The sequence below is a fragment of the Protobothrops mucrosquamatus genome, unplaced genomic scaffold, assembly GCF_001527695.2.
Source record: "Protobothrops mucrosquamatus isolate PMUCROS unplaced genomic scaffold, P.Mucros_1.0 scaffold711, whole genome shotgun sequence".
In the NCBI taxonomy this organism is placed as follows: Eukaryota; Metazoa; Chordata; class Lepidosauria; order Squamata; family Viperidae; genus Protobothrops; species Protobothrops mucrosquamatus.
This window is the reverse complement of record NW_015386992.1, coordinates 30,848-46,332: the sequence shown is the minus strand read 5'-3', so window position 1 is coordinate 46,332 and position 15,485 is coordinate 30,848. Positions and strand designations below refer to the sequence as shown.

The 15,485-nt window shown below is 35.7% G+C and overlaps 1 protein-coding gene across 1 annotated transcript in view; it reads left to right on the top strand.

Moving 5' to 3' along the window:
- LOC114922715 (vomeronasal type-2 receptor 26-like) overlaps nucleotides 1-15,250 on the top strand; it is a 19,797-nt gene extending 4,547 nt beyond the window's left edge. The window contains exons 2-6 of the mRNA XM_029284549.1: nucleotides 2,856-3,010; nucleotides 9,930-10,811; nucleotides 12,203-12,430; nucleotides 13,339-13,465; nucleotides 14,349-15,250. Of these exons, the coding sequence (XP_029140382.1) occupies nucleotides 2,856-3,010; nucleotides 9,930-10,811; nucleotides 12,203-12,430; nucleotides 13,339-13,465; nucleotides 14,349-15,250 (2,294 nt within the window). The remainder of the gene's footprint in view (nucleotides 1-2,855; nucleotides 3,011-9,929; nucleotides 10,812-12,202; nucleotides 12,431-13,338; nucleotides 13,466-14,348) is intronic.
- Nucleotides 15,251-15,485: the final 235 nt, after the last annotated feature.

Below are 15,485 nucleotides of genomic sequence, written 5' to 3'. Positions count from 1 at the left end.
TGGCAGGAGCTTTGTACATTATGCTCTCATCTTCAGTGAAGAAAGTAGCAAGACAAAATGAGCAGAGACAGCAGTTTCTTAAACAACAACCTTGGCAGGTAGTTTCCTTAGATCAGTAATACATGAAAATACTAGAGAATGCATGTATAGACATTTTTGGTTGTTCCAGGCAATAGTACTTGGTGGTTAAAATTTTGATATCATTGCAGAATTTTAGACATTCAGGCAATAGTTGTGACATGGCTGCCATTTCACATCCAGTTTATAGGATTGCCTTAAAATATGTTGAAGCTGATTGGATGTTCCTGATAAATGGGACTCTAAGATAATGATGATAATCAGCTTCATTTATTTATGTTTTTCTTTTTAGGATTTGTTTTTTTTTTTACTTCTTTTCATTGTCTAAAAATATAGAGGAACAGAGAAGTCTTGCAAAAGGTAGTTCATCTGTTAGCAAAGTATTGACTCTTGACATGTTTCCTTTTCCAAATTTTTGAGTGAACTGAGTCCTAACTTTTAACTTGAGGAATGAGAATTAGACCTTATTGATTTTTACTTTACTTGTAAGATACTTACTGCTATCTAAGTGGATGGAAATCTTTATGAACAACTTGAAATGAATCAAGTTTATTTTCTATGTTAATATTAATTAACCTTTAATTGTTCCTACCAGTGAGGAAACATAGATTCGCCTAGAAAGTAATGAAAAAAAAAGTTCTAGAGTATCATTGTAGACAGATTGGGAAATTCATTCACTAAATGCAAGCAACTCAGTCTAGAAGCAATCTTATGTATCCCAATACAACAATCACTTCAAAGTAAGTTAAGAATACCTATATCAATAATAATAGAATTTCAAAAAGGAAACTGGAAAGAATGAATTAAAACCAGCCATTTGAAATATCTGGAATAAATCTGTGCACCAGACTATTTCTTTTACAAACAGAATGTTTCTAATATTCAGTTTGATCGTTACTATATTCAATTAATATGATGCTGAGGATGATAATTTGTTGTCTGATTTTTCTCCAGCTTCACCACTACTTGAGAAGTATTTCATTTAACAACAGTGTTGGCGAAATGCTTTCCTTCAGTTCCAAAGGGGAACTAAGAGCAGGATTTGATATTATCAATTGGATCACATTTCCAAACCAGTCCTTCATTAGAGTCAAACTTGTATAAGTGGCACCACAGAATGCTCCTGGCAAAATAATCACCATTTCTGAAAATGCAATCCAATGGCCCAAGGCTTTCAACCAGGTAGAAATTATACTAAGAGATGTCAATCATTTCCCCGCCATATATAGATGGATGTAGCATGTCTCATTTCTTCCCATTCCACCCTTTTAAAATTAGGTTTCATGTTATTAATTTCAATTCTATATTACATAATCTGCCTACAATGCTATATTTCCCCAAGTTTCTTTGCTTTGTTGTAGTAATACAAAGGAATAAGGGAGAGGGAATCAACAAATATCTGGGATATTTTTATATTGAAAGAGCAGAATTAATGGCCAGATATAAGTATACCTCAAGCCTGTCAAAGTCATTTTATGATATACATTTTACAAAATTACAAAATTCATCAAAAATTTAAGCAATAAGGTACTTCATTTTGGGTTCCAATTTAGCATTCTACTGAGATACTGATTTGAATTTACTGTGAAAGACTATTATAATTTTGGGTAACTTGATAAATCAAATGAATCTCATCCTGAGAATATCCAGCATTTTTAAGAAGTTGTCAAATGTGATCTGTGCACTCATTTGTGCTCATTGTCTCATCACCCCTTTGAATTATTTCATCACTAAGCTCTATTCTTAACCACTATCAGTCTTTTTTGTAAAAGAACTCTGGGCATAATATGGAGGTAGTTACTTTCAACATCTTTTTAGGAATGATAAAATATTCTCCTCTCATGCTTCTGGACAGGTGCAACCTTTTTCTCTGTGTAATCTACATTGCAATTCTGGATATAGTAAGACAAAGATTGAAGGGAAGCCTTTTTGCTGTTACAATTGCAGTTGATGCCCAGAGGAAGAAATTTCTAATCTAAAGAGTAAAGCTGAATAAAAAAAAGTCCATTCATGCACAGCCTGCATGTTTCATAATATTCTGAACAGTTTATTTTTCAACCCTGCAGTCATAATTTGGTGATGGTATTTTTTCCCATTGATAGAAAGCATCTGCAAATCTACTATGTCCAGTACAAATTCGATTCAGTGTTGTCTATATTACATGGGGATAGTCAAATCCAGGTATTTTTTCCAAGATGAAAGGCAAATGTTCGACAATGTTGTTGCCACATATTCCATATTCCACATACTCCACATATTCCATAATACATATTCCATATGACTGAATTGTGTCCATGGGGCCAAAAAAATCCCTACCCTAACATATAGTGATAGAACTCCAAAATAGAGCCTATAATGGAGACTTTGCTGATTTCCTGGCTGTGACAAATGAAGCAAAAGTATATATCTATAATTTAGTTCAGGGGTCCCCAACCCCCTTGTCCATGAACTGGCACCAGACCGTGGCATGGCAGAAACCAAGCCCCCAAACAAGTGAAACCCCATCCATGGGATGCAGGCAGCACACTCTCTGGTCCGCAGAAAAAACCTCTCTCCACGGAACTGGTCCCTGATGCCCAAAAGGTTTGGGACCACTGATTTAGACATATCTTTATAATATTTTAAATTTCATGTTTTGTATTTTTATCTCTTGTGTTTTTAGTTTCCTCTAAATGGGATTACCTGTGTTATTGCACTTTATTGTCTCATTTCCTTATATTATTTTACATACAGCTTTAGTCTATTAAATAACTACATCTTTCTTTCTTTTTTAACAGACTCAGATGACTGTTTTCAATGTCCAGAAAATCAGTATCCCAATGTGGATCGGAATCGGTGCCTTCAAAAAGATATCAGCTTTCTGTCATTCGAAGAACCTTTGGGAATCATGTTCACTGTTTTTGGCCTTTTGTTTTCTTTCCTCACAGCTTTGGTACATTACATCTACATTAAGCACTGGGAGACTCCCATTGTCAAAGCCAACAACCAGAACCTGAGCTATGTTCTCCTAATTTCCATCTTACTTTCTTTCCTTTGCACTTTGCTTTTCATTGGACAACCCAAGGAGTTTATGTGTCTTCTTTGACAAACAACTTTTGGCATCATCTTCTCCATAGCCATTTCTTCAGTTTTGGCCAAGGCTATCATTGTGGTTCTTGCCTTCATGGCCACTACACCAGGAACTGGAATGAGAAAATTGTCCGGGAAACATCTAGCCAGTTCCATTGTTCTTTCCTGCTGTTTCATTTAAGCCTTGATTTTCAGTGTGTGGTTAGTAATTGCTCCCCTCTTTCCAGATGTTGATATGCAGTCCATGATGAAAGAAATTATCCTGGAATGCAATGAAGGCTCTATCACCATGTTTTACATTGTCCTGGGCTTTCTGGGTTTCCTGGCTACCATCAGCTTCACGGTGGCCTTCCTGGCCAGGAACTTGCCTGACAGTTTCAATGAAGCCATGGTCTTTTGCAGTGTCTGGGTTTCCTTTGTTCCAACTTATTTAAGCACAAAGGGCAAATACATGGTGGCTATGGAGATCTTTTCCATCATGACCTCCAGTGCTGGTTTATTGGTCTGCATCTTTTCCCAAAAAAATTATATTATCATACTAAGACATGAGGTGAACAGCAGAAAGCACATAAGAAGTAAATACCATTAAAATTATCTTAGTCAATGCCTAAACTCAAAGGGGTCTACTATCCTGTTTGATCCTCAAGAAAAGCACCATGTACATCCATGTATTGAGAGTTACCTTTGATGCTTCTATATAGCTTTGCATTGTGTAGATGAGAATATCATTCTTCTATAATATATTTTTAAATTTTTTATTATACAGTAAATAGATTATTGCAGGAGTCCATTTATAAAAAGAAACGTTGTATATCAAGTAGGGTGGTATCATAAAGTCAGTATGGAAGTTATGTTAATACATAGAAATTAACCAACAATTAATTAACCATTGTGATGGCACATGATGCAAGATACTATTTCTGTATGTCTGATCAACATTACACATTTTATTATTATACCTTTATTATTATAAAGTCTTATTATAATTGACCTTGTATCATTTTATTTATTTATTTGCATTTATTTAACAGGTTAGTAGAATAAAAATAGTTTACTTATATTATCTGATAGATTATGGGAGCTTAGTAAACCTATCTCAAGATGTCTTTAATGTATTCTTTTGTTATACTTCATAATTTTCTTAGATTAGAGTTATATAATTATACTTTTTATTATTATGAAAAACAAGGGGAAGGAGGAGGAGAAGGAGGAGGCCTGGTATTTTTCTTAAGATGCTATTTTAACAGCTGGAGAGGAATGATTCGCTTTCTTGTAGTTGTAAGTACAGTTTTATTTTGTATTCTTTACTGAATTCTGTACAGTTTCCAGAGGCATATTGCTGGAGTTGAGTAACCATAATAAATAAATAATAAAAATCAAATCAAATATCTTTAAGCCTCTCCTTTTTTGGTGTACCCCAAAATGACCATGTTATCTATCCTCATTTTTTTTTTGCTCCTGAATAATTAGTATTTCACCTAGAAGTGCTAATACTATATCATTTATATCAGTATACTAGGCAGATAGTTTACTGAGCGACTATTGCTGGGAAATCACACTAAATAGGCTTCAGTTCTGGTGAAATGGAGAGGGGGATAGCAATAGCGAATAATCTAGCTTAAGAGAACTTAAAGAGGTTTGTCCTAGAAATGAGATTTTATTGAGGAAGGGACTGCCTTCTGAAATCTGTGTTTTTGATCTTTGGCTTTGATCATAGAATGAACTTTGCAGAATCATTAAGTGAAGCTACAGTGCTTAAGTGCTTAGCTTTGATGTCACCTCTGTCCGGAAAAGACTGCAGAAAGTTAACATTCGGAAAGCAGCAGGCCCAGATAATATCCCTGGATGTGTTTTTAGGGAATGCGCAGATGAGCTGGCTTGTGTTCTCACACATATTTTCAATGTGTCATTGCAGCAAGCAGTGGTCCCATCATATTTTAAGATGCCCATCATTTTGCCAGTGCCAAAAAAGTCCACAATTACAGGCCTCAATGATTACCGTCCAGTTGCACTGACATCTATCATTATGAAATGCTTTGAGAAGCTGATAAAGGACATTATTGTATCTAGCTTCCCACCAGCATTTGACCCGCTTCAGTTTGCTCACTGACCAAATCGCTCTACGGAGGATGCTATTTCTTCTGTTCTCCATCTGAGCTTGAAGCACTTAGAGGAAAGAAATATTCATGTGCATTTGTTGTTTGTTAACTTCAGTTCAGCATTTAACACAATCATTCCCCAGCATCTAGTAGACAAACTGGGCCTTTTAGGCTTAAACACTCCTGTGCAGCTGGATTCTTGATTTTCTTACTAACAGGCTCCAATATGTGCGATCTGGAACAAATATTTCTAACACCATTTTCTTGAGCACAGATTCTCCTCAGGGCTGCGTCTTAAGTCTGCTGCTGTTCACACTGTTGACCCATGACTGTTGTGCTAGATTTGCCACCAACCATATTGTGAAGTTTGCAGATGATACAACAGTAGTGGGCCTTATTCATAATGTCAATGAGGGTGCTTACCGCAAGGAGATTAAAGGTTTGGTGAACTGGTGTAAGGAAAACAGCCTAGTTTTAAATACTGGAAAAAACAGAGATCATTGTCAATTTCAGAAAAGGCAGGCACAGCCACACTTCTCTATGCATTAATAATAATAATAATAATAATAATAATAATAATAATAATAATAATAATAATAATAATAATAATAATAATAATAATAATAATAATAATNGTTCCAGAGGGTGGGGGCTCCCACCGAGAAGGCCCTCCCCCTGGGGGTTGCCAGCCGGCACTGTCTGGCTGACGGCACCCTGAGGAGACCCACTCTGTGGGAGCGTACCGGCCGATGGGAGGTAACCTGCGGCAGAAGGCGGTCTCGGAGATATCCAGGTCCGATGCCATGGAGCGCTTTAAAGATGATAACCAACACCATAATGATTTACCTGTTGAGATGGTTACCAGCATCAAATTCCTGGGTACGCAGTTAACAAGTAGTCTGGCTTGGTCGCTCAACAGCGAGACACTCGTGAAGCGGGCATAGCAGCACCTGCATTTTCTGCATCGCATGAGAAAAGCACATCTTCCTTCCCCTATCCTTATCACTTTTTACAGAGGGACAATTGAGAGCATCCTGTCATACAGCATCACAGTCTGGTTTAGAACATCACTGCTTCAGACAGGAAGGTGGTGCAGAGAGTGATGAGGATGGCTGAAAAAAATATTGGCAGTTCCCTCCCTTCTTTCCAGGAGCTAGCACATAAGTGTTGCTTGAGCAGGATCTGTAAGATTGTCTGGGACAATACACATCCTCTTCATGACCGGTTTTCCTTGTTACCTTCTGGGAGGAGGCTCCGTGGTATCTGAAGCAGAACATCCAGATTCAGTCACAGTTTTGTTCCATATATTAGTAACCTTATGAACTCTAAAGTTTCCTCCTTCTGTTATATATTCAAGATGGACAATGGTTAATATTTATATGTTACATACTGTATATGTAAGAGTGTAGGTCTATACATATGTTGTATATAGTATGTTTAAATGAGTAAATGAGAGCAAGTAACTAAATTTCATTTTTAATGTGTGCCATTGTGCCCACGGTAAAAAGGTATCTATCTATCTATCTATCTATCTATCTATCTATCTATCTATCTATCTATCTATCTATCTATCTATCTATCTATCTATCTATCTATCTATCTATCTATCTGAAAACAAATCTTATAACATCAGTTTGTAACATTATGGGGGATGCATGAATAAAGCAGTTTGCTGGGACCAAATGATTGAATAAGTGATTGAAAGGATTTATTTACTGTGGACTTCACAAGGACTGTCCCTTCTTTAATGCCAGCATTTTCTTTTCTTTTTTCCCCATTGTTATTGTTATTGGGTTTTTTTTAGACTTGCTATCACCCATTGCAATTTCCTTTATTGCTTGGTGGTAGCCAGAGACATTTTTTTTCCTGAGAGATGACAAATAAATTCTTGTACAGAGTTTCCAAGACCTGGAATTCTAAGACAGTGATTACTTCAAATCTAATGATTAGTATAATTATGATTGTCAGGAGACAAGGAGATACCTCAAGTGGATCAAAAACTGTTAATACACCATGTTCCATTCCTATCTGCAATTAAATTTAGTCAATGATTTTTGCCTTAAAATATAAATTCCCCATCCTTTTCATACACACACATGCACACAAAAACACACACATGCAGACCAAGTAGATTTTTGGGGATTCTTAAACTCAAAATCTAGAAAGACACAAAACATTTGGAGAAGGTTCATGTGAATCCAGAATGAATTGTTTCATTTTATGTGGTGTGTCTGCCACATTCCTATCAATGCTTTGGCCACAAGGAATGTGTCACATTTCTCACAGTAAATGCAGCATTGCTGAGCCTCTGCCTATTCTTCACAAGCAATACCAGGAAGGGAACATCAACATTGCTGGCATCATTTCTCAGATCTACCTGCTTTATATGATGATGGACTTCAAGAAACCTCCTTCTAGCGACCTCTTTGAGGATATTTTGTAAGTATTTAATAATGGCAAGATGCATACATGTAACATAGATGTTATTGTGAGTTAAGAGCATTGCTTCAATTGTATCACATTTGTATCATACTGACATCTATGTAGATATCCAGCATAAAGGGTGCCATTATAGCAGTATAGAGTATAAAATAATTATACTCTATACTGCTATAGCAGTGTAGAGTATAAAACAATTGCTTATTATGTATGTTATAAAAGCTTGTACTGTATTCACTGGCTTTTCATATACATAATGATTTTATGGCATTTATATGTTCTATATAATTATAGCCTTCATCTGTTTAATTGATCTGGTGTCACCAAACAAAGAATGTTAGAGAACAAATATTTATTTTTGTTGAGGTAATGGTTCAAATTCCCCTTTCCCGTTACGAAAATGTCACAAATGTTAGATTTTACCTGTAGAAGCTGGGGTCTTGTCTTTGGAGATATTATACCATATAGTCAATTTAATTATATTTTTGTACAGCCAAATTTATCCAAATTGTACTTTGTTTGTCACAATACGAAAGCTGTATGAAGGGAGCTAAGAGCAAAATTGTCTTGCTTAGATATTATTATCTATCTATCTATCTATCTATCTATCTATCTATCTATCTATCTATCTATCTATCTATCTATCTATCTATCTATCTATCTATCTATCTATCTACCTACCTACCTACCTACCTACCTACCTACCTACCTACCTATTTCTATTGGATTTGTTTGCCACTCATCTGTCTCTTCAAGGTAACTCCGGGTGGCTTAAAAACAAAATCCAATAAGACCTTGAATAATAAATATTCCTAATAACAGTAATAAATTACATTTACAAAGATAGGAGGAAGAGAGCAGGATGTGCATTGGGGGAGGTAGGGTCTTTTCTTAATTCATCAACCACCTTTAATGAACATCCTAACCTAATCAGACATGGAGTAGTGTTCGGTTCATGCCATGTAGATCTTTCCAGAGAAAAGATGGAATTGAAGAAAAGCTGAATGACAAAGAACTCCATTGTTGACCTCATTAGCAACAGCCCTAAAAAAATGCCCCAGCGATTGATGCTCATTCTAGATATCTTGACCAATAATGAAGGCATCACTGACATACTAAACCCTACTTAATACTCTCCTAAAACAAATATATTGGAATACCAGGCAGGGGAGATTAGAAACCTGGTTAATCTGATGATCATCAAATATTTCAAAAAAGTGCCTTGATTATTTTAATAGCTAAAAGAAGTAGTATGAATCAAACCCATTGTTTCATACACATACATCAAGACCTTATATTATAGCTGAAAGGATAGGCAAAATAGATAACATATTCTGAGTTAAATATATTATAGCAGTGCATGTAACTGTCTCTTCAGGGTCATAACTCAGATTTACCAACACATCCTCGCTTTAGTATTTGCTGTCAAGGAGATCAATACTAATCCCCAGATTTTACCCAATGTTACACTGGGCTTCCAAATCTATTTTATATCAAAATGGATGTATCATGCCTCAATGGAACTCCTTTCATCTAAAGACAGATTAATCCCTAATTACAATTGTGACATCCATAAATATCCAATAGCAATAATTGGAGGACCTGACACTGATGTATGTCTTCATGTGGCCATCATTCTGCACATCTACAAGTTTCCTCAGGTAACCATCTATATGGAGTACATATGCAATCTGGTTAAATATAACATTTGTTTTAGATAAGACTTGGTCCCTGGGAGAAAGTAAACTATGACTAAAATCAAGTGGCATACTTTTCTTTCAACCCTATTTTGAAATCTCTGAAACACACTTGTTAATGGCTGCTCCTTTTTCAATTGCATGAATAATAATACTGCAGACCCTCATGATATTAACAAAACCTAGAAATTTCCTGGTGCATCAAATGTTATTGGATATTGGATATTCACAGAACATACTTAATAACTGAATTAGCCCTTTTCTGAGTTCACACTGAATGGAACCAATTTATAAAACATAGGAAGAGATAAAGAAATGTAAGCAAATTTAAGACCAGCAAAAATTGATTAGTTGTGCACAATTGATCTTCAAATTTTACGCTTGAAAGTGGTCAAGAACTCAACTGCCAAATCTAAAATTGTTATTATGAAATGGAACTAAACTTTTGTGTTGTGCACTAATTAGAAAAAGTATATCGACACATGTTTTTTTTTAAAAAAATCAAAGCTTATTGTCTCCTTTACTAACTCTTCTGTATTTTTTATAGTTGATGTATGGGTCTGCTCCAGCAACAAATAAGCATAAACTGGATGGTTTCTATCACCAAATGTTTCCAAATATGGATTTTCAGTATAAGGGAATTCTTCAACTACTGAAGCATTTTATGTGGACATGGATTGGAGTCTTGTGTGTGAATAATGACAATGGGGAGAAGTTTGTACAAAATGTGATTCCCATGTTTTCCAAAAGTGGAATCTGTTTTGACTTCATTGAAAGATTTCCATTAATTTCTTATTCTACTGACATTCTCACTATGGTGAAAGAAGGGATGAAAATGTACAGTATTGTGATGAACAGCACTGTCAATTCTGTGTTAATTCAAGGTGAAATTGATATAATGATAGTTTTGAGAATGCTTCCTGCTATGTCAAAATATGAAGAAATGCCATTACAAGGAAACAGTAAAATCTGGATTATGACAGCTCAAATGGATTTCACATCTCTTCCCTTCCAGAGATTGGAAGACTTAGATTTTCTCCATGGTGCTCTATCTTTTGCAGTTCATTCAAGCGAAGCCCTAGGGTTTCGGGAATTTCTTCAGATGAGAAAGCCAAACCTCATTCAAAAAGATGGCTTTATTAGAGTTTTCTGGAAAGAGGCATTTGGATGTGTATTCTCAGATTCCATAGTGGATGAGAAACACAACTCTATGATGGAAAATCAACCAATCTGCTCTGGGGAGGAGAAGCTAGAGACACTCCCAACATCTGTTTTTGAAATGGACATGACTGGTCACAGCTATAGCATCTACAATGCAGTCTATATTTTGGCACATGCAATACGTGTTGTTCATTCAACCACCTTCAAATATAGAGCAAGAATAAGCAAACTAAGACTTATTGACTTCCTCAAACTTCACCCATGGAAGGTAAGGTCTCAAGAACACTGAGAGCTGTCAAGTGTATAGCTTTATCTCTATCTCATTTAACAGACAAATTACATATTTAGTTCAATATCATTTTGCTTTTGATCATCGTGTATTTAATTAAATAAGATTTTATACAAGGGATAGGGCCAAGAAAATGAAATGCCTTTCCAGATGCACAAGACACATGGATTTATCTTCCTCCTGAATGCTTTTACTCATATATTTTCCTTTCTGCCATTTCTGTTAGTATTCTGTATCTCAGACACATTGGGAATACCAGTCCAGTATTGCAATGCAGGCAATTTTCAAAAAGTTTTACATCTTTTATTTCTTTTTATGGATTTCAGAATGGTTTGTTTACTGATTTTAATTATTCAGTGGCATTTTTACCATAAGTTTAATTTTAGTAATGTACCATATCCCCATAATTATTTATAAGAAAATTATTCCTATGAAGATCTTTTTCTGTCAGCTTTCTTATAGTTGTGTGTGTTGGGGGGAAGGAATTTTCAGAATTGTTCAAGTGACAGCATGCAAGAATCATCTGGTGAACTTTACTTTCTCTTTTATATCAAACATTTAATAATTAGGTGCGCTGGTTTATGTAGAAGTTTTTCATATAAATAGCTCTGCAAACAACATACTGCTAAAGAAGATAAATATTCCTTCTTTCTCCTTCTGACTTTCAAAGAGATTGGACATTAATATCTAACTGTTTTCATATTTGTGGGATGGTGGGGTTGGGAGGGGGTATTGGTTTTCATTGTTTTTGTATTGGGCTTTTATCCTTGTTGTTAAAGTGCAGCCTAGGCTTTGATCCAGAGAGGGCTCAAGGTGGACTTCCATCCTTCCAAGGTTGATAAAATGAGGACCCAGATTGTTGGGGGCAAATAATATGTACATTATAAATTGCCTAGAGAGTGTTATAAAACACTAAAATACTATTGCTACTATAAGCTACTCAGAGTCACTGAGAGTGAGTTGGGCAGCCATATAAATTTTCATAAAGAAATAAATATTTCATGGAGGAACTTTCTTCAGCATCTGATACTCCTTGAAGTGAACTTTGTTTTCCAGTCATCTCCATTTTAACTAGTCTCTTCCTATAATATCCTTAGATCATTCTAACTTTCTTACTTCCCCCAACTCCCAAAACTCCCCAAACTCTAACACCTTTCTTCTAGCTCTTTCCCATTGTCAAATTCAAATAAACTTGTATGACTTTGAAAATTTGTAACATATGATAATGAGTGTTTATCTCCCCATTAAGATATCAAGTACATATAAAAACATTTATTTCCAAAATTCCTGAAATGCAATTAAACTTTCACTATTTTATAGTCCTTGATGAATTCTTCTGTTTCTTCTTATTTTATATTTTTGTTTTGTAGCTCAATGAAATTGTAAGAAGCATCTCATTCAATAATACTAAAGGAGAAACACTATCTTTCAATCAAAATGGAGAACTAGATGCTGGATTTGATGTCATCAACTGGGTCACATTCCCAAACAAATCCTTTTTAAAAGTCAAAGTTGGTGGAATAGGATCTATGACTTCCCAAGAGGACATGGTAATGGTCCATGAGGAAGCCATCATTTGGCCAATCAGGTTTAACCAGGTAGAGCTGAAACTCATGTTTAGATAATGCAGGATAACATTACTTACTTTTAACTGAATAGATATGAGCTGTGGAATATTTGTCTCTTCATGCTGGGACTAAGAGATATTCTAGGGCAGACATGTCAAACTCGTGATGTCATGTGACATCGTGCAACGTATCGGAGCTTTTTCGCCGTTGTCGGCAATGGAGTTGGCGTGGTTTCCCAATGACGCGTCCGACCTGCAGGCCAGCAGTTTCACACCCCTGTTCTAGGGATATCTTGTACTGATTAATATTATAGGGAAGAATGTTTAGCAATATTGCTTCCAAGTTTCAAAAAAGGTCAGAAGTGATATAATAACATAACCATTTGAATAAAGCTTTTATACAGTAATATAGTATTGAAAAAGGGATCTACAAATCAGGACAAATACCTCTCTTTCAACCTGCCTCCCGATTCCATGTCGACCTTTGCAGAATACAGGCCACTCCATTAGTACAATCATATATTGCCTTAAATCATAACACATACCAACAATCTAACAGACCTGGATTCATAGGGAAACAAAGTAAGTCAAGTGGTTGGGTTTATTAATTCCCACGATACAAGAAAATCCCAAGGGTGTTAAAGTAAAAAAAATCCATAAATAAGACAGAGGCAAAATACCTCCATTCCATTGTAAAACTACATGAATGTATTCGTGTGTCAGCAGAATATGAGCTTGGCTCATGAGGTTTTTATCTTATCTTCATTTAAAATACATGGAAAAGAATCTGAGTGGTACCTCTCTAAAACCCGTAGAATTTTCCTTTCTTTGCCTCTTCCCACCAAATCTGATGTATTGTGGAGTTTTGTAGACAATAACTATTACTACACAGTTTTGGAAAAAAGCAACACATTTTTTTTTCATTTCCTTTATATACAGGTCCGGCCATCTTCTCTGTGTAACAATTACTGCTCTTTGGGTTATGCTAAGACCAAAATAGAAGGGAAGCCATTTTGCTGTTATGATTGTCTTCACTGTCCCCAAGGAAAGATTTCCAATCTTATAGGTGAGTGGGGAAAACTGAGTGATACATATCAGACTTTTTAAAGCAAAAATGCCTCTGTTGTGGTGAGGGAACACAGTTATTTCCACATAGCTCTAACTGTGTTTGTGTGCTTCTGTGTGTATGTGGAAGGAAGGAAGGAAGGAAGGAAGAAAGGAAGGAAGGAAGGAAGGAAGGATAAATAAAAGAAACAGAAGAAACAGAAACTAGTAAAAATGTCAGGTTCAACAAAGCAAAATACTTGTCAATGGATTATAGTCTCTCAAGTAGTGCAGAGACTAAAACTCTAAGAACTGCTTCAGAATGCACATGAGCACCAACATAATGCCTACCTGCAAAAAAGCTGTCATGACATCCCAGGATGTTTTAAGATGATGCAGAGAGGAGATACATTTGTGTTTCTCCACACCCAAAGACACTTGGGAACATCAAATCCTATACTCTGCACAGATTTATTTCACATTCTAAATTGAGTTACTAAAGTGGATTGATGGTTAAAAATAATACAGTTAGAGCTATATAAAACTATTATGTCTCTTCACCACAACAAAATCACTTTTCTTTTTTTTTTAAAAGAGATGGCCTTTCAGATTTTTTTTTAATGGAAACAGAAAAAGGATAAAATGTCAGGCTCCATAAAGCAAAATACATCTCCAAAAATCATAGTTTTTTAAGCCTGAAAAATACTTGTTAAATCAATCAATGAACAAATCAACCCAGAGTTCTCACTCAAGGCACAAATGGCCAGACACAAATTATCATATTTTGGACACAATTCTGCAAAAGCCTAACTCTCTGATGAAGGCTCTAATGATGGAAATGGAAGATGAGTCATGTGTTTAATTCAGTACAACCATCTTTCTAACCTGAGTGTTTTTTCCCCTAGATATGGATGACTGTTTTACATGTCCAGAAGATCAGTATCCAAACAAGGATCAGAATTCATGTCTTCCAAAAACGCTAACCTTCCTAACATATGAAGAATCACTGGGGACCATCTTAGTCATTTGTTCTCTTTTGTCTTCTTTTATTGTATTGTTAGTTCTGGGTGTCTTCATTAAATACCAGGATACTCCCATTGTCAAGGCCAACAACCGAAACCTCACCTACATCTTTCTCATTTCCCTTCTGCTTTCATTCCTTTGTGCTTTACTGTTCATTGGCAAACCTCATAAAGTGACGTGTCTCCTCCGACAAAGTACTTTTGGTATAATATTTAGTGTAGCTGTATCATGTATGCTAGCAAAAACTACCATTGTGATTTTAGCTTTCATGGCCACCAAACCAAACTCTATAGTGAGGAAATGGGTAGGGAAAAGATTGGGCATTTCCATTGTATTTTTCTGCTCCTTCATTCAAATAATTCTTTGTACTGTCTGGCTGTTCACCTTTCCTCCATTTCCTGATTTCAACGTTCACTTAATGGCAAAAGAAATTATTCTGGAATGTAATGAAGGCTCCTTTATCATGTTCTACTGTGTCCTTGGCTTTATGGGCCTCCTTGCTCTTGTCAGCTTTACATTAGCTTTCTTCGCCAGGAAATTACCGGACACTTTTAACGAAGCCAAATTTATCACGTTCAGCATGTTGATTTTTTGCAGTGTTTGGCTTTCCTTTGTTCCTAGTTATCTGACCACTGGGGGCAAACATATGGTAACTGTGGAGATCTTCTCCATTATAACATCCAGTGGTGGCCTCCTCATATGCATCTTTTTCCCTAAATGCTATATCATCATACTGAGGCCTGAACTGAATAACAAACAGCCACTAAAACAAAGAAAAAAATGAAAGATGTAGAATTGCATTGCCTTCTTTTAATTTAGTCATGGAAAAGCAGTAAGGCCCCATACTCGAGACCTATAAGTCTTCCCCATCTACCAGTTGCAATTGCTGCCATTACATCTATAATTTTCCTTCTGATTTTTGGATTGGAAAGCTGGTTCCATTTTTAATGTTTTATGATAGAATTGGCACAGAATATTGGACACTATAAATTTCTCTTCCATCTAACAGAACTTTTGCC